The 20,525-nt window shown below is 43.9% G+C and overlaps 1 protein-coding gene across 2 annotated transcripts in view; it reads right to left on the minus strand.

The window, feature by feature from the left end:
* PTCHD4 (patched domain containing 4) overlaps window positions 1-18,994 on the minus strand; it is an 84,734-nt gene extending 65,740 nt beyond the window's left edge. The window contains exon 1 of one of the 2 annotated variants that reach the window (XM_065632459.1): window positions 18,569-18,994. In XM_065632459.1, coding sequence (XP_065488531.1) covers window positions 18,569-18,994 — 426 coding nt within the window. Of the gene's footprint in view, window positions 1-18,394 lie in introns of both variants that reach the window. The other variant, XM_065632458.1, reaches the window with a different exon arrangement.
* Window positions 18,995-20,525: the final 1,531 nt, after the last annotated feature.

Genomic DNA, 20,525 nt, shown 5'->3' on the forward strand with positions numbered 1-20,525 from the left:
GTGACATCAGTTCACCTTCCGCAGGAAATTCGTGTCAGCAGGACCTCTCAAGTTGTAGGTAAGCCTGGGTGTGTAAATCTACCAGGTCACGTCTTAAAATACTTCCGTCCTTTTGTTTCCAGCAGGCACAGAGCCACAGCTCCCTCCTCACTTTATATTGTCCTTTCAGTTTGTGCTCTGCCTTGTCCAGAAGCAAATCCCTTAAGACAGTCACCTTGGGCTCAGCCTTCTGCTTTTCACTGCCTGTCCCTGCCAGTGAAGCTTCCCTGGTATCACAGAGCAAAATGTGAAACTGCATCTAGCCCCTAAATCCTCCAGGATGAAGGATGGTGGTGAAAATAACCACTGCAGACCAGCACAGTTTCCTGTGCCCATCCATGAATGGGATGGCTGTGGACAAAATAAACAAGCGGGAAATGTGCTTTGTGGGGGATTTATGTAGCAAGAAAGTAGTCAGTGATGCAAAAAAAGTAGAGTTTGTTGTGAACGTGAAATAAAACTGGGGTTATGGAGTGGAGTGCCCTAAAGCGTGAGGTGTGAGAAAGAAGGAGGCAGGGAGGAGAAAACACAGGGTGAGGGGTAACGGAGCTGCAGTTCTCACTGCACCCTGACCACCCAGAGAGAGGGCAGGAGAATGCAGGTGGGAGCAAAGTTTCTCTGACATGCTCCTGCAAACAGCAGAGCTGTGTCTCCCATGCCCTGTGCTGCCGTGCCAGTGGCAGCAGACAAGCTCAGCCCTGCACTGCAGTCCCTGCTTCAGCTGCCTCCTCATCCCTCTCCAGCCTCCCTCCTTCCCACCTCCCCACGGGGACCCAGGCCACACAGTAGGATCGAGCAGAGAGGCAATAACTCAGGGTTTGGTTTAGATGCCCTAAACTGATCCCTCACTCCAACAGAAGAATAGGAAAGCATTTCAAGCATTTCCACCCCAGAAGTCACACTTCAGGCTGGGCAGCACACGTTATTTCTTCCTGCTCATGTCTATCTGCTGTCGGGCACCTGGTTTGCAAGCCCTGCATGGCCAAACTGTGCTGCCCTAGGCGTCTATTCAGGGACTTGCACAGTGCAGGAGGGTTCAAGCCCCATCCCCAGCTCTGGGAGTTTCCCCAGTGTAACAGAGCAACATGCAAAGGGTGAGAGATGGGGGAAGAAGGAATGGGTGGCACGAATAACTCCAGCTCTGTCTCTGGCCTGGAAAGAAACAGGGATTTGGTTTACAGGTCAGCGACTTCCTCTCACCATGCACAGGACCATGCCCTGATTACTGCAGATATTGGGCTGCATCCTCTTACCTGCACTGTTTGCAGGTCAGTTCCAAGGGCAGTGGATTGATTCAGCTAACCAGGAGCTTTGCAATTTCCCCCCAAACTGTTTTTCTACTCCAAGACCTCCACATTTCTTCACCAAGCAGGACAGCATTCATGTTTTTCATATGTTCAAATCCTGCTTTATGACAGACTTTTGCAAGGAGGTGTTGCTTGGCCTTAGGAGGGGAAATCCAAGCTCCTGCATTACATGGTACAGTTGTCTACCTGTGCAAACTGGGACTACATTGAATAGGTTTGCCCAGAGAAGTGGTAGATGCCCCATCCCTGGAGACATCCCAGGCCAGGCTGGATAGGGGTCTAAGCAACCTGATCTGGGTGAAGATGCCCCTGCTCACAGCAGGGAGTTGGACTGGATGAGCTGTGAAGGTCCCTTCCAACCCAAACTATTCTATGATTCTATGAACATCTAGGTCTCTGCCAGTTGCTAAGCCGTGAAGAATACCCAGGGCCAATTAAACAAAAGCTGAGTTTGTCTCCCTAGTGCAGTTAGTGTTCATCCCAAAGGATTTTGGTTTTGCCAAGGAGAAATACAGGAACGAATGACTAAGAAGGCTGCAGTGTCTTAAGGGACATGCAGAAAACACCAATATTTGGATATATAGAGTTTAACACTCACATACTCAGGTATGTGTGTGAAGAACACTTTTATCATCTTTCATATTTGGCAAAGTCTAGGAATCTATAATATGAATAGTTTATATTAAAGTATACTCCATGGTTTCATCCACAGCTCAAACTCAGTGTCAAAAAACATTCAAAGGAAAGGAAGACAATTCTAAAGAGAGCAAGAAGACAAGAAATGCTTTCTCAGTGCAGGTTAATGGTCTATCTAGCAAAATTTTCAGTCTCTGTGCATTTCTAAAGCATGACACACCAAGATAGTGTCCTCCATAACATGGCTAGAAGATGCCTTTGAGAGTTCCATAGTTATTGTGGATTTTCCAGCTCTTTAATAAAAAAAAAAGTGAAATGAGCCTCTGGGAAGGGTGAGAAAGAATGTAGCTGTTCAATTTCTAATGAAATTCCTTCCCCCAAATGCAGGAATTGGCAACAAAAACGAAATTGGCAACAAAGAGTAAGCAAGATTAATGAAATAAAGCTATCTTGTGCCATAGTGAAATCCAAGAGAATTCTGCTATTTCAAGAGGGTAATTTCTTTCTCCAAATGGGAGTAAACAGGATAATATTCCACCAGAATGCTTTCTGTCTCTTGTGAAAGTCTAATCTTAAAATTTTCTTGAAGTCCATGGAGTTATAGTCTAAAGAAGAACACAATTCCTAAAGTAAAAAAAAAAAAAGAAAGACAGCAGTAAACACTAAAAAATCAAGAAAACTCCCTTCCTTGTCTGCTTTCAATATCAAGAAAAGCAAAAAGGCACAAAACTGTTTACAAAACTTCACCACGCACTTCATTTCCCCAAGCTGAAGGGTTTTGGGAAGACAAGAGTGGGATCCAATAATTGTCCCTAGAAGGGCATCCTAAAAAGCTGCCACACATTTTCACTGACAGATTTGTAGGCCTTCTCACTTTGTGTGCATCCCATTGTGTATCTCTTCTAATTGTTTTCCCTACACCGCTTGAAGTCCAATACACACAAGAAATAGGAAGAAAACCTGCCAGGAAGCAAAAAGAATTGGATATGCCTGGTTTTATTACTCCATCTAAATGTTAAAAAATAAACAGCAGAGAATAGGAAGAGGAGAAGTAAAGCAAATCCACGGGAATCATTTAAGCTCTTACAATCTGAAGTTTCAATAATGACACAGAAAAGGGTGCTTTTTTCTTTTTAAATTATGTTTCATGTTGGCAAACATCTTTTTAATTTTCTCTTGTCTCTGCTCTTCCTGGTTTCTCTGGGGACCAGCAGCCAAAGTACTGAACGTCTACGATAATGTTTTATCAAAGGCAAGAAGAAAAGAAATAATGAAGAATCAGAGCCAAGCGTGAATGTGGCAAGATTTGGGGGCTAACATGGTTTTGAGGTCAACTTCCAGATATGAAGTTTATGGGCTTAACTAAGCCCAGCCTTTGAATGCAAAGCTGTGCTGTTCTCTTACTCCGGGTTCTATTCAGGAACTTAACAAGGCACTGCGCAGAGCAGATACAGTTAAGGACACTTAACACTTCCAGGTAGAAATTAATCAGTTTTCTTTTTTTTGTGTGTGTGTGGTGGGGTTTTTTTGTTTGTTTGTGGGGTTTTTTGTTGCTGTTTTTTTTTTAATCTCAAACTTGGCATTGTGAAACAATTTCTCTACCCTAAAGCATCCCTCTCTCCCCTCCAGCACACACTGTTTTTTAATGAGTTTGGCCAATCATTAGCTGGAGTGAGCCAAAAAAATGTCTAGTTTCAAATGTATTTCCTTTTTTTATATCATAACTTTGGACCAGAATCTAGAAAGGGGGAGTGGAAATGAGGCATTTAAGTAGGCTTGTATTTATGCATTAAAATATAACTGAAGCTGGGGTTGTGGATCTGCATATGAGATGACTGACTCCCACTGAAGGTTCTTTTCAAATCAGTACATTCAAAGAGATTTTTTGCACCCACTTATGCAGGTAGTTTTTATATTTGGAAAATCTCTCTCAAGATCACCTTGTATCATGTGCCCTTCATGATAAAATCTGATGTTCTTAGCAGTCCATAGAGATGAAGGTGACGACGTGTAATTCTGTAATAGACTTTCTTTAATTCTTATTCAAATCAAAAAAGTAAAGCTCATGGCATCCTGTCCACTTTGGGCTTCTCATTGCCTCCCATCACTTGAGAGCTCTCACACTGGAAGTTTGCTAACATAATGAGGGCCAGCTTTATTTTTTTAAGCTGTACTCTATGGGAGAGGGTGTCTCGTGCTGTCTCAGATGGCACACAGCACATTTGCAATGATTAACAAGTGCTAAACAACAACATACGGAAACCTGAAAATTCTACATCAGCCCAAAGCCTTAATCTAGAGCTTGCAGGAGCTGCTAACAACTGTCACTGATCAAGCGCCATGTGCTGGGAGCAATTCATCTTGATGCAGCCTTCGTGCTGTGGAGGTCTGGGAGGACCCACACGAGGTCCAATGACAGGACTGGAGGGAACGGCAGGAGGATGTGCCAGGGGAGGTTCAGGTTGGACATGAGGAAAAGGTTCTTCCCCCAGAGGGTGCTGGACACTGGAACAGGCTCCCCAGGGAGGTGTCACGGCGCCAAGCTGACAGTGTTCAAGAAGAGACTGGACAACGTCCTCAGACACATGATGTGAACTGTGGGGTTGTCCTGTGCAGGGACAGGAGTTGGATCCTTGTGGGTCTCTTCCAACTCAGGACATTCCATCATTCTAATTCTATGATGCTATGAGATACAGCAGATGCAGAGGTCTCAGTTCAGACCATTATCACTGGTCACCAGTGAGGTTCGGGCATGGCCCGGGACCCCACTACACAAGGTGCTGTGTAAACATACAGCTAGAGAAGCTTCCTATGCTCCAAAGCTCTTCCCATCTGATGCCTGAGTTTCATTAGTCTCTGTATTTCAGAGTACGAACTCGTGATGCTGCCAAAAGAGGAGCCCCTTCCCTCTCCTTCTTGAGCCTGCACCTCCTCCCTGCCAAGTTTGGGGAGCAGCAGTTCCTGTAGCATGTGGTGAACTGGATCGGAAAACTGACCCAGGTTTATGCAAACTCAATGGGTAGCAAAAAAATAAATAAAAAAAAATTAATCCCCTCCTTGTTGCCAGCTGGCTCAGGGTTTCTTTAATTGCTGTGCTCAAAGCCCATAGTCCAGTGGTGGTGTCAGCTGTGCAACACCTCAATGGCTTCATCCCCAAGGTGGCTGTATTTCACAGCTGAGTATTTTTCCTTTTGTGCAAGTACACAGTTCCTATTAACTTCAAGCAGAGTTTCTGATTTGGATGTGCCTCTCCAGCCAGAACAGGACCCAAAACATGAAAAGTCAGGATTTAGACTCTGAGGCCCTGCATAACCAGACTTGCCAGGTTAGAAATACCAGGACTCCCAGGCTGCCTGCTCAAGAAGAAGAGAAAAACAGGGCAGCCCTAGGGGGCAATTTTGATCTTAAATGGACTGAATATAATTCTTTGGGTTTTTAATCCTCCTAAAGCCTGCGATGTCCCAAACCCTAATTTAAACACTTTCATTAAATGCTTAAATATAGGCTATATGTGTTCCTAGATGTACACGTTAATGTGGTGCTATTATTAAGAATGAGTTCAAGATATCAAATAAAATGAATATTTAGTTACTGTGTATTAGCACTTCTGAAGAAATAGAGTATATTCATTGCAAACAATAATAACAATAATGACAACAACCACCTTTCCATCTTATCTGAGATGTTTCCCTGCAAGATACCAAAACATTTTTCCCCAGATAGACATTTTACCGTTACTTTAATGTAATACATGGGGTTTTGGTGGTGGTGGTGGTGGTGGTTTTTGGTTTTCGTGGTTTTCTAAAGGCTGTTCAAAGTCCCCTGGAGTGAAAAGTGGTTTGTCAATTCATATTAGTATAACCTATTTGGAAAGGTTCTGGCTCTGCCAGAACAGAAAGGATTTTACTTCTAATTTTAAAACAGAAGTGCTGCAGATGCTGGGACATTGTGGTATCTAGCCACCTTTGGATTTCAAGCAAATAAATATTTAGGGGAAAATTCCAATAAAGTAAGCCAAAGAGTAATGAGTTGGTAAAGCACTTCCAGATGATAGAACCTCAGCATTTGTTTTCCGTATACTCTGCAAAATTTTAGTCTCCCTGCTTCAACAAAGGGCCAATATCTTACAATCTGTTTTGCAGGAGGATGGCATTTAATCCCATTTAATTCCTTCAGATTAATGTATTTTAGTTCTATTGCAACAGTCTAATAATAATTTCCAAAAAGAATCTTTCGAAACCCTGCCAAAGTTTAGGTGTGAGGCAAAGCTGCAATGAACTTGAGAAGAAGCTGTGATTTTTCCCATGAAATTATTCTGGGAAGTTTTTTCTGACATCAGTGCAAATGCAGATTATACTCTAGGTTATTCAGAAACACTTCATCTGACATAAGGTTTTGCTATAAAGATCTTTAAAAGTAGTATATTCCCATGCTTATGAAAATTTCATGGATTTTTTTTCTTTTGGTGATTTGAAATGAAAGTATGGTGGGATTCAGGTCACCTAATTTTAACCAGTTGAAAGGCGAATGCATAATCTGAACATTCTTCCTCTTGCCCATGATGTCTCTGAGGGATTAATTCATCCTCACCTAATGTGGTTGTTTAGAAAAAGTGAAATGCATTGCTTCTGGAGGTTCACCCTTCTCTCCTCTGATTGCACACTGGGGCCAGTCTAGATTAGATGCCAAACACAAAAGAGTTCAAATTAGAAAAAAAATATCCCATCTTTGGTCTTTTTTGGATTTTACCCTCATGACTTTCTGCATGAGGACCCACAAACTTCTGCATCATGGGCCCTCAGCAGCAGGGCAGGGTCACAGCCTGGCTCTGCAGACCAGACCAGGTACCATCTGCTGCAGCAAATGGCCTGACATTGTGGACATTTGTTAAGGAGATGAGAAGAAATGGCCTGACTCAACAATCCATTTCACAAACATCAGCGGCCTGTTCCTGATTTGGTCTGTCATCACACTCAAGTTGGACAAAAAATATTAGAAATGATCCAGCTGAATATTTTTTATTCCTACTCGAGTTTTAACTGTCTGCTACAAGAACCTTTCCCTGGCACAACCAGAATATAACTAAAGAATGACAAAATTAAACAGGTACAAAATGGAGCCAATTTGTGACTTTAGGAGTATGAGGCTATTCAAATTTGAAGTGCTGGGGAACAATCAGATGATGCACAACATGGCAAAACAACTTCAAGGTTAACCCATCCAAAATCCACACAGTCAGCACAAAACTCCAGAAGAAGACTGATTCCATTCTAGGAAGATAACGAAAGGACCAAAGCAAAGCAATAATCTATCAAGGCTTCACTGTTTATTTAACACATTATCTACAGCCTCCAAAGCACGGTTCAAACTCAACATATGGAGCTCTCTTTGTCCTGCGGAACTTGATCTGCAAGAAGGTGAAGAATGAAGGACAACACCAAATAGCAAAATGTCCATACTTACAAAGCAGTATCAGAGTCAGAAATAAAACTAAGTGCCCTCTCTTTGGGGTTTGCAAAATCCCAACTTTAACAGCAACTTTGTCTTTGACCTTGGTCCTATAATTTAAACACTGCATCTTCAATTTGACATTTGCAAAACTCAGCTCCCAGGAATATGTTTCAAGGAAGGACCTTAGATTGCCCTTTGGGGACCAGAATGCAACCAAAACTCTTCAGAATTTTTTTTTTTTTTTTTTTTCTGTTTGGGTTTCTAACTGCTTCCGTTCTGTCTGCGTAAATTCTCTGACTCAAGTGTTGCTGAAATCTCCTCCTTGTCTAATATTATCTGTGAATTTCATTCCTGTGCAATTCAATACTATTTCCCGATAATTAATAGAGATGTTAGATGAGACCAGACCTAACACAAATTCTCCAGATACCCTGCAAGGTACCTTCCGTAAACTTGTTACATTGTCATTTATCATGATTCTTCATTTACAGTCTTTCAGCCAGCTTCCAACCCACATGACTGATTTCCAATCCAAGCCAATTGAGTTAATTTTTATATTAGGATTTCCTCGTAATCTTGCACAGGCCAGGGAGTGGGCTAGACTGACCTTATAAACATTTTATGTCTTTGACCTCTTGATGTAACACAGAAAAGAGATGAGATTGCTCACAAAACACCAACAGCTCTTTGACTGAATTTCTCTAGCTCCACCACAGCGCTCCTTTATGACAGGAAAATCAATGTAAGGGAGAGAAAGATCTGAGTTGCAGCAGAATATCAATTCTTGAATATGTGGTCCTGCACCAAAATCACCATCTGACACCCCAAACTACTCCTTCACAAAGCAGCATCTGAAATGTCCTTTCTGTCCACAGTATTCTCATGAAAAGACTACAGGAAAGACCCAGTTCAAACTGGCCCTGTCATTTCAGGATGCACTTGAGTTTCTTTGAGTTTCATTCTGGGCTGTTCTGTATCCTGGTTACCTTTATTTAACTACTGTAAAGGAAGTGAAAAAAATGTCCTATTCTGCCTTTATTTTTCCTTGTCATTTTTGCTACTTCAAAGAGTAATTGGGTTTTCCACACAGAAAAGGTATCAGAATCATTCCTAAAGAAGTGTTGTTCAGATCTGTTAAGTAGTGACAAATGACCTGCTTTAACTTTCCTTTTGAGGTGAATATTCTGATGAAAAGACCACTGAAAATACACAATTACAGTATTTGGTATTTATATAACACATTTTTTTTTTTCTTCAAGGATGTCCTCTCCTTTGTCCCACCTTCAAAATCTTACACTAGAGGCAAGAAGATGGTAAAAGTTGTAAGGACACAAGATTTATTCTTTTAGGAGACCAAAAAAAAAAAAACCAAACCCACACATTTTATTTAAAATCAAATTCTTCTCAAAAATGGAACATCATGAAATACTTAATGAGAGCAGGAGAGCTCTTAACCTTGGCAAGCTTGCAAAATATATTTTTTGGGTATACACCTAAAGCCTAATACCTGTGCTAATCTTGAAGCATGGGGAAAGAAAGAGACATTTGTAAATGTTCAGAAACATTCAAGTTTCTCTGCTGGTGTCTCAACTTTCTGTGCAATTAACAATGATAAATCTGTTTTGCATCAACTGGGTGACCAGTGTTTTTTATATGCAGGTAGCGAACCAGTTATGGACAGAAAAAATAATGTTAGTTAACAAAGAGATACCACTGGTAGAGCATTTATTACCATACTTTCCAGCCATTTCTGAAGAGAATTTACTTTATCATGTTTATCCAAAAGTCTACGTGAAACAGGAATAAAGAAAATGAGCAAACAGAAGTGTGGATTTTAAGGAGAAAAATGCACATGAATTTTTCCATGTTGCATCTGCTCAGCACTGAATTTGTTAATGTGTTTAATTAATGAATCAAGATCTACTCTAAGAAACCATCCTGGAAAATGGTTAGGAAAAGGGTGATTTATAGTTAAGTGACAGGCCCCATCAAACAAGAGATTGTGTTGCATAATGAAGTACTGTTAACAGCATCTTTCTTCTTAATGAACTGTAAATTGTTTTACAAACTAAACCTGCTTGGAAAACTGGAAGTGAGGATCACTTGCCCCATCCATACAGTCAGCCTCCAGTGAAAAATGGCATTAACGAGAGCCTGTTGGGGACACATTCGTGTCCACAGGGACTGGGCTGTGTCCTCCTGCCAGGCAGAGCTGGTGGGGTCACTTCATTTCTCGGCTATTTTCCAACCAGAGTGACCTCTCCTTCCCCAAGGTTTCAATATGGGAAAACATTTCCTTTTAAAGTAACTTTTTTTTTCTCCTTTATTTTCTAATCTATAGTATAATGTGAGAGCAAAATATTTTTGAAAGAATACTTTCAAAGAACCATTTCAACACAGCAAAACAGAAGGATTTTGTTAGGGTCATGTCAAAATGAAACTATGGGTAGCTGCTCTTCTCTTTTCTTCCTCCAAGACAAAAATTAAGGGCAAGGCAGACATTGTTTCACAGATGCTTTTGATTTCAAGAATACTGTAATTTCTGACAGAAAAAGATTCAGCTGAAATTTTATGGGTGCACCCTACCTGCAGCACAGGTAATTGTGTGATTTAGCACAGGTAAATGAGCGGTTTAGCACAGAAGCAGCAAAGCCCTCCATGGCCACCTCTGAATCGTAGCACCCTCTATGAAGCTGTTGAGATGTGCAAAACCACACCATATATGTGGTAAGAATAACACCTCCCCATCAGACTGACAACACTAGTGTAACGCTGCTAGAAACAATTATGCAAGGTGTAAAAAAAGCAAGACCCTGCCTTATGCAAGGGCAAGTTTTCTGGCTTGCTTAGGTACCTAACTTGGTCCTATAGGTGATGCTTATGTTCCTTATATATTGCAAGGGGAAACGTTAGGTGTTTAGGTGTGGAGGTATTCAATGGCACCTCCCAAGTGTCCCACCGACTGCACAAGAAAATTAATTGTGGCTGTCTGGCCCATTAGGAGCTTGATCTTTAAAGCAAATTTACATATCCTGCGATATGGGCTACATTATACTTAAAGTTTCTGCAATGTGGCGTTGCCTTCAAAGGCACAGGACAGGTAGGCAAGATGGGGCTTGTAAAATTGGTATTTTTAATGAAAAATTTATCTGGGAGATGCCAAAACATTTACCATCATATGTATTAAGGAAACACTGTACAGCTGTTGTTCTGACTGACTTTTTCCATCTGAGTTATAGATCATTATCAGACCAAAACCTTTCTGCAATATTAGCTGGGTAGTGACATGCCGGTCTCACAACGTGTGGTCCTCCCAGCAGCTCCCTGGCTGCAGTACCAGTTGGCCAGCAAGAGTGGACTGGGGGAAGGCATGCTTGGTGTCGGAATGCAGAACGAGGGAGAAAACCTGATCTGGCCAACTCAGGGCTGTGGGAGGGCTGTCTGATGTCTCAGCTGCTGCTGGGCAAGCAGAACTGACATTGTGCAGGAACTACCTGTCAACATGTGAGCAGGGTTAAGGAAAAGAAAAAGCTGCAGAAAAATCTCTTTGCCATACCAGAGCTGCCCACTAACAATTTTTTCCCAGTTTTCCACAGTAATTCTTTTAAGCTGGAAATCCTCCCACTGCCACCAGAACCCACTTGCTAGGGTCATCAAAGATCTCCAAGCACTTAATTCAAAACTCCTGCTCCCAGATAGCCTAACCACTGTAAAAGTGAGACTAATTCACACCCAGCGAATCCAGGGCTGAGGCAATGACATGTACTACTGCACGTGATCATCTCTGCACTGCTCCTTCCCTTTGTAGGATGCTTCACAGCCCCACCACCAAGAACTTCCTTTGTTCTCTGTTCTCCACATGAGCATCTTGCACCTCAGTAGGTAGGAAGACAGAGAACAGGACAAATGTAGTGAGAAATAGAGGTATAAAAGAATTTACAGCTTGCCCTTTCTGCCTCCCATTGCCTCCTCCTCTTCACTACACACAGCACTTGCTTTTCTACATTGTTGAAGACTTCGTTTCATCAGTATTTAAAGCTGCTTTTCAGCTCAAGTCCTGGTCACGCACAGCATGTCTCACTGTTTGCACTAGGAGTGTGCAAGGGATGTGCGGTCTGCATAAATGAAAAGCTTTCTGTTGAAATGTGAGATCATGATTGTAATAACTCAATTCCCTCTTCTTAGAAAACCAATCAGCAGGTTACTTCACCGTGACTTCTGTAATAACAACTGTCCAGAGCTCTGCATAGGGGTCTTTTATCTCTTAATGTCTTAAAAGGCTTAATACGGGTTGTGTTCTTAGATTACTGTTTTCAAAATGTCTAGCACAACCTTACCTACATCATGGTTAACCGACTAAGAAAGATATGTATATGTAATATGTGTACCGACATTAAATAATTTAGGAACTTTTAAAAACATATTTATTAATCTAATTTTCTCCTTACAAACTTCCTCCCACTTCTACTGCAGAACATATATTTAATCTTTTAACGCTGGTTTAAAGATCTCCTCTCTTCTCCTTTCCTCTCCTCTCCTTTAAAGCATCTTTCTCTGGCTGGGAAGATGACAAATCTTCTTTACTAGGGCTTGTCAACTGTGTTCTCTTGCCTTGTTAGCATGGCAGTTTCTGAATATCTTGTTACAAGAATACCCATACATCGTAAACCCAGAGGGAGAAGTTCAGAGCCCTCCAGTAGCTCACACAGTCAGTACAGTAAAGGGCTCCGAAGACATTTTGGAAAGGCATAGGGATGGTTGAGATTAGAAGACATTATGTCAGTATAGAAACACTGCAAAGAGTTAGCTGAAAAATTAGTAAAGGAAATATTTTTTTTCTGTCTACAGAGACGTAAGTATTGTAGGAAGACGGTAAAGTGCTACTGCACTTTCTACCTTTGGCAAGTGGTTGACATCCATCCCAGATACACAGTGATGAGCAGTCATTACTAACTCAAGGGGCTGGCAATTGCATCTTCCTTTTCTCTCTACCCAAACAAACTTCCAATTGCTTCTTTATTATTATTCACCTCACAGCAAGGTCTCCAGAAGGCCTGGCACTGCATAAAAGGCCATGTCTCCCTGCAAGCACTGACAAAACTGAAGACCACAATAGCTGGGAGGGAAAGGCATGAAGCAGCTGACCAAGGTCATCTCAGAGGTCAACGGAGAATATTTTCTTTGTGGTCTTCTGCAGGGCCACTGCCATCAACTGCTCAATGGGAAGGAATGAGCTTCACACCCAACCAACCTCTCGCCTACAGCCTGGTGGAGCGGAGGTAGAATTCACCCCAGAGGCAAGGAAAGTTAAGTTCATAACTGAAGAACAGCAATTCAAAAAGAACACCCTAAACCCCATCCTTGCTTTGATAGGTTTCTGCTGTCTTTCTGCTCTTTGCTTATATGGGGGCAGCTTGTCCTGGTACAGGTTAACCTTGTTGCATGTCCCTGATACAGTCAGGGTTCATAGTCTGGCCTTCCTTTTGGGCAAGAGGGTTGTCTTAACACCTGGTCTAGCACAACTGAGAAAGAAACTGTTCCTAATGTGCTAAGCAGAGGAAGGAGTGGGGAATTTTCCTAAAAATGCAAGGAAATGTTTCATTTCTTGCCCATGAGAAGCAGGCAGGCTGTCTGATCATGTCCCCAAGAGCTGAGAGCTGCAGGGACACCTCCCAGCAAGGGCACAGCTCACCCACTGCAGATACCAGCTCCGCCAGACCCTCCAGGTGAGGTGGGTGAGGTAGCCCTTCCTAATCCTGTCAAACAGTATGGAAACACAGTTGGAAGACCAAGAGAGTTTTTTTTTCTTTTTCTTTAAATAGATTTCCCAGCCTGTCAGCCAGAAGAGGCTATTTGCCTTCAAACACTTTCTGTCTTGCTTTCATGCTACTGAGCAGCTACTCCTGCCCAATCCTGTCTTGATTTGAAAGGATGAGATGAAAACTACCTGCAGCCTCCATCCTTCCTCTTCTGATCTTCTCCCTGCTCATTTATCATTACTTTGCTTTGACTCAGCAACTTTTGCCAGCCACAGAGCACTTCATAGGATCCTGAGCCACAGGCTCCAATTGGGATGGGTGCTATCACAAATATGTATAGAGCCACAATTGTCTCCGAGGAAGCATCTGGTATTTGGAGCCAGAGTAATCTTATACGTGAACCGACTTTACTGAAGGAATAATCAGTTAGTGGATATTATTGATATGCAGATTCTGCTTTGATGTAAGTGGGCTCTGGTTTTATATCCTCTCTGTCCCATGGAGGTCGTCGGTGCCTCAGGGTCACGTAAGAAGGAATTAATCTTAGAACGGTGGGAAAGACTCCATGAATGCAAGCAGAGAAAGACTTATTTAAAAGTACAACTGTCAGCGTGAGAAAAATTGAGAATCTGGCCAGTGGCAAGTCCGCGATTACAGGTTTCAAGCTGCTAAGTGAAAGCAAGTAACTTTTCCACTTAAGCAATAAAGGATTCAATATCCAGCTGATGTGCTTATCACAAACGTGGTAATAGAGATGTCTGTTTTACTGGCTGCTGTTTAGCCTACTGTTCATAAATGACTGATAATTAATTGAAGGCAGATTTACAAAAAGCAACCTGCTTACAAAGGCTCCTTTCAACCAGCAATTGTCATATTCATTCTGATCTCAGAGAGATAAGTTCTAAGTTGTTATGCTTTCTCTGACAAACTAGCAAATAAACATGAAAAGAAACAGTAAAGATGGAACACCTGAAAAAATGCTTTCATTTTTTTTTTCCTTTGGGTAACGACTGTGCTCAGAAATAATTTTCATTCTTTGTACTGTTTTTTTTTTTCTTTTTTTTCCTGATAAGGACAGCAAATTTGTTGGGGTTATTGGGCAATCAGGGTCATAAACCAATCTCCTTCCTCACATCTGATAGTACACAAGAAGTAATCCCCATGTAATCAAAAATTCTGTCTATACCAATAAATAAAATGTGCCTCACACCATATTCTGGCCCTGGGGGCTGAGGCACAACATATCCAAGAAGATACATAGATCCCCAGAATGAAGTAGATGTACCAACCAGGAATGCACCCTTTTCCCATGTTAACTCCCAAGCCATGCCCAGGCACTACCCTGGAAGCCTTAATTGACTAAAATGATGCTGGGATTTGTTAAAACTTACGATTTAACAGTTTGATGTCCAAGGGTCAGAGCTTAGTGTACACTTGAAAGTCTGTGTGGTTAGGGCACAATCCAGACCCCGAGGACAGGAACATCTGGTTTGTGCCATGGGCTGGAAAGCACAAGCAGCCTTGCTCCAGGACATATCTCAAAAGTCTTCATCAAGACTTCATACATCCAGCTTCGTTTTCCTGCTCCACCATGGTCTGTCTGCATGACCTTGGGCAAGTGACTCTTCTGGCTGGGCTGCAGACTGCAGCGTAGCGTAGCAGTGACTGCGAACGGGCTAGAGAGTGTCCCCAAAGCAATGGGAGCAGACAGCTTTGTACAACCGGGTTCACCTGGCCTTTCAGAAGAGTAAACTTGACTACAATGACTCCTGTGTTGTCAGAGCGGATTTTAAACCCAGGCATTTGAAACCACACTGCAGTCTGCATGCTGGATGTAAGTGCCATCTCTCTGTCCCTCTGGTGAATGGAGAGACCAAGAGTTCCCAGCTCACAGGGGGCAATGAAGACAAATGTGTTCAAGGATATAAGGTCTTCCAACACTATAGCAAGTAACAGTTAAACAATCATTGCCCTTCACAGCCAGATTTTCTTAGGAAAACTAAGCAGTTCCATTAGATCTTGCAGCCCAATAACAGCTGTTTCAAACCCAGAACAGTTTGCTGAAACTTGCTCATATGGCTCCCGCAAAGCTCCCGTGAGAGACCTGGCATGAGGTCACCCACAGCCAGCTTCCAGCCACCCTCACCTGGGAGAAACGGATCGATTTGGGCTCCGGCAGGAGACAGAAAGAGGGACAAAATGAGGGGAACGCACAAGGCTTGAGAGAAAAAACAAAACCAAAAAAACAATCTACGAGATGCTTTTGCAGCTCCCAGATAGAGCAGAAGAGGGGGTTGAAACAGCTCAACATTGTAATTGTGGTTCCCAAACCAGTACAGGTCGGCACTTGACCCATTCCAGCTGCAGGCTAACACAATTGGGACACCTTCACAGTTTGTAAACCCACCGTATTGTTCTTAGAAGAATTTTGTTCAATCTGAGGACGTTATTAAATGAACAAGACAGAGTAAAATCTACCAGTATTAACCAAGTAATGTATCCTATCAGATCCCGGTGGGTCCTTATGGTGCGGGAAAGTTTCGCTGAGAAAGCTCCCCAGGATATGGACCTGTGAGTGTAATGAAAGCTGGTCCACACTGAATAATGGCAGGTCGATTTGGCCCTCTTTTTTGCATTCCCATGAGGTCCATCCACAACTTCTCTTTCATGTCACGACTCAAGTAAAAAGAAATTAAAAACTTCATACCTACAGCCACTTGGATTGTTCCCTTTGCTGAACATCCAGAGCCTGATCCACTGTTCCATTTCTGGTTAAACACAACTAGGCATCCCAAAACAAGGAACGCAAACCCTGATTTCTACAGCCTGTGCTCAGAGATGCAGAGAGAGGGAGGTCGGTAAATAGCCTGGGACCGTAGATTAAATCAATATTTTGGCTATGTCTTGAAGGAGCGCAAGAGATGTTCACTCACAACTTCCTAACCCTGTAGTTTGGTAGACGGGATAACAGAGATGACAGAGAGGAAGCTCGCCTAACGAATTAACCTATACAAAGTAGTAATTTATTCCCAGCAGCTGCAGTCAAAGAGACCAGAGGAAGTGAGTCTCTGAGGACACGCCATAGCTGAAAGCCAGTCCCAGGTTAAGGGCTGACCATGGTTCCACAACAGAGTCCTTACTGTACCAGAAAGAGAAAAACCACGGCAAAGTGTGTTTCTTTTTCTCAGCAACACCAGGGACTCTCCTTATCCATAGAAATGGGCTGCAATCATCAGCTTTCTCTAAAGATCAGTCACAGATTTTGGTGGCTTTACCTCCCTTCACTGAGGAGTGGGTAGATATCTGCCTGCTCTGTCCGACTTTAAACCTAGATGCTTAAGGGCATTTATTCCTTTATCCTAAGGATGATACGCAACAACTTCTTGGGGGATTGGAGGTGTAGGGATGCTATTTGGATCCAGACACCAATGCTTTGGGAAAGTCTTTCTCTGTGTGAATTATCTACCAATCACTTCAATACCAATAAATTGCTAGTCCAGACCATGTTATTTTTTCCTTTCCTTTTATCTCTAAAAAAGAAGGAGCTGTAGGCACTCTCCTAGAGAAAAAAAAAACATTGCAAGTGACCCCATCCTAGTTTTGCCAAGCTCACTTTGGGTTCCTCTACGCAAGAAAATCTGGATTGAGAGAGTAGAATGACTATTTCTGCATAAAGCTGGTTTATAATGACGTTAGTCTGGATTATCAGTGTTCTCCACCAAACTAGCTTGATCTTCACTTTAAAAATAAGCAAAATGGAAAGAAAGCACTTTAATTCTGCAATAGCAGGATTGTCTTCATAGTGAACTTAAAGATAAAATTTGTTCAGGGATATTTAATCCAGAATAACTCATGTTTCTGAGCACTCTTTGAACTCAGGACTTAGCAGCAGCAGCAAGGACACCTTTTCATTTCCACACATGCAACTCAAATAGCCACAACTCTGCACAAAGCAATTGCTGTAACATCTAGGGGAATGGAACCAAATCCCAACTGTCCCGGCCCTTTTACTGAAGCAAAAAAACCCTTAATAAAATCAATGTCCCTGCTTCAGTTTTTGGGGCATGAACTGGCTTTACTTTTTTTTTTGTTTCTTCCTGGTAAATTGAACAGTAAGAAACAAACAATAATTTCAGGATCTGGCAAGCACTTACAAAAGCACTACCTTCCTCATCTCTGAGGACCTCTTTGAAAAAAAAGGGAGACAGGTAACCCCAAAGAGCCTCTCTGGTTTACAAGAAGGACCATATCCTCTTCCTTATGACCTGAGCCATGAGTAACTGGTGTGCTGGGGAGTTTGTTACACTCTGTTAAATAAATTCTGCCCCTGGTGCAATGCCTGAGAGAGCATGCAGATGTACTGTAATTCACAGAAACTTCTCTGAGCAGCCACCTGCCAACTTTGCACCTTATTTGCTCATAGCAGGTTAGTCCTGGTGAACTGGACTGCTCCAGGTGAGAGGGAGAGCAGATGGGTGCCTGTGTGCCAGGGAAATATTCCCGAGATCATTTATGCCAAGTTGTTTACTCTTTCAATTGGAAGGACTTAAACTTCTTTCACCTTTTACCTGGTTTCCCCTTTGCTGGAAGCCTCTAGCTGATGAGATCTGTCCCAAAACTCCAGCCCATCCATCAGCCGCAGAGATAATTATTTTCACACAGAGAGAAAAAATTCCACCTCCCTTCCCCTTCTTTGTATGCAGGTAAAGAAAAGAAGGCAGGACACTTGAAATCACTTCTGACCCAAACCTCCTACTGCTCGTATGGCACTCGCAGAGGCAGGGAGATACAGGAACTCACTGTGCATTTGAGGAAAGCCTTTTCTGGCCATATTAAGGATAAATTATCCCACCACAGCAGTGGAGGTAGAAAAGGTGACAGCGAGCCCAGCTCTCAACCCCTCACCGACCTCCTGTCCCTTTTCCCCGATGGATTAACCCTTCAAGGCATTGCAAGGTCTCCCAGTCCCAAGGCTGTTCTCCACTCCCTGCTCCTCCTGGTGCGTTAGCATACGGTCCCCCCACCCTCCCTCCTCATACAGAACAATCGCAAGGCACCAGTTTCAACTGCTTCCCGTGGAAAGCCCAGATCACACACATTTAGATATATAGAGATAGATATGATTATATTTCTCTTTGCTGTTTAGGACAAGAAATGAAGTGCTGCCTCTTTAATTGGCAAAAGCATGCAGTAAGAGCATACCTTCAATTTAGTGTTGGGATAGCTCACTTGCACCCTGGCTGTTGTCTTATTGGAGAGGGCAGCCTGCCTCAGATCCTCTAGCACTGAAATAATATCATCCAGCACGCATTTCTTATCCTGATTTCTCAACACACACAGATGGGAAAAAGTATAATTATAGCCTTTGTAGTTCACCTTCATTTCCAGCACGGCTCGGTGGATCTGCAGGATCACATCAGCCTGATGCAAAATATTGCCTCCGGGTTTGGAGAGGAGAATCACCCTGCCATACCTCCCCGGGGTGTGCAAGTCCGAATACAGCTGGCTTTTGGATTGATCGAGGGAGAAAAGGCTGCTGGCTAAGCTCCTCTCGATCTTGGCCAGGCTGTGGCTGGGGGCTACCAGGCTCTCCAGGTCAGTGTCAGGCTGGAAGCGGTTGAGCAGGCTGAAGCCGAAGATGATGGTCAGGACTGCGGGCACAGTCAGGAAAAACACCGGATGCCTGCTCACGAATAAACCCAGCTTGTAGAAAAACGACTGGAGCCCTCTGTGTATCACCTGCCGCAGCATCCTCCACCAGATCCAGCCTGCAGATGCTCCTGGCCGTCTTAGAAAGCACATGTGACATGTGTAGCTCCTTACCCCTTCCTGTCAGTTTCCCTTTCTCTCTCCCTCTCTCTCTACTACTCCTTTAAAAGACTGCAGCAAGTTGCAGCAAGACAGCCAAATATTGATCAATGGGGTGTGTGTGTGTGTGTGTCGGGGGTGGAAGGGACAGGGCAGAGGAGGGAGGAGGAGGGGGGGTCCTTGCCTTTTTTTTTTCTTTTTTTTTTTTTTCCCCTCTCTCCTCCCCCCTCACTCCCGCCCCCCCCCCCGCCCGGGTGCCCCCCTTTCTCCGACGAGGCTCAGGCGTTGCACCGGGAGCGCTGCCGGCTCTGCAGTGCCCGCTCCGCGCCCGCGGCCGCTCCGCGCAGCCCCGCGGCGGGCACCGCTTCTCCGGGGCGGTGCAGCCAACGCCAGCAGCCTCCCCCCCGGCTCCCCTTCCCTGCAAAGCACCGCTGCTCGCTATCCTCCCTCCGCCCTCTACACACACGGGGAATTTGCTGGGGCGGGAGGATGATGCTGCATTTTAACATCCCACCGACCCCATCGTGCCCCTCCCTCGCCTCCCCCCCCCAACCCCTGGCCGCAGCCGTGGGGCTGCCCTGGGCTCCCCCGCTCCCTGCCGGCTGCCGAAGGAGGGAGAGCTTTGTCCGGAGACTTTGGGAAGCGCTTTCTCAACAGCAGCAGCATCCTCCGAGCTCCGCTCTCCGTGCCCCCGGTCCCACGGCTGCTGCATCCCGCCGCACCCAGCCCTGCCCCATCCCGCCGCACCCAGCCCTGCCCCAGCCGCGCTGTGGGTTTTGATGGCGGGGGGGACACACGCAGCACTCCAGGCAAAGCGATCAGCCCAAAATTGTCACCTCTCTCCTTTCTCTCATTTACAGCCCGAGGTCTCCCAGGGGGAGTTGCCCTGTGCTCCTACAAGGGCGAGAGTGAGTACGAGAAGGGCTTGGGGCAAGGCGGGGGAAGGAGAGTGAACTGCTCCCTTCTTCTACCCGACAACCTGACACCTCTTCCTCCCTGGCCAGCAGCTCCCTGTCCTACCCAAGAGGAGCAGGACAGCGGTCCTGACACTCCAGATGAGGAAAAAAAAAAAGCAAAAAAAACAACAAAAAAAGAGGTTTTCCAAGCAAAGACACCAGCAGACCATTACATAAGAGGAGAAAAAGTCTGCAGCTCCCCGGACCAAAGGAGAGCAGCAGAGAAATGCATGCATTTTGCAGCAGGAGAGCTGCCCACCAGCTTTCCAGGCGGCAAGATCTGCTCCACCAGGAGATTCAGCCAGGACTGTTTGGGACAGCAGATCCAGCCTTAGCAGACCCAATAGCCCCTTGCAGACAAAGCAGGAGAAAAGGCAGGCTTGTTTTGCAGAAGCTTTATACCTATAAGTCTAAATTGCAAAAATGTAATTAAAACCTAAACCCCTAAAAATGCAGTTTTCTGCTTGGTACCTCCCCCTCTACCAAATTCCTGCTGTATTTTCATTAGTGTTGTCAATCAGAAATTGATTTATTTTGGGATGGGACCAAGGATGTTGTGCAAAGCCTGA

This window comes from Caloenas nicobarica, chromosome 3, assembly GCF_036013445.1.
Source record: "Caloenas nicobarica isolate bCalNic1 chromosome 3, bCalNic1.hap1, whole genome shotgun sequence".
In the NCBI taxonomy this organism is placed as follows: domain Eukaryota; kingdom Metazoa; phylum Chordata; class Aves; order Columbiformes; family Columbidae; genus Caloenas; species Caloenas nicobarica.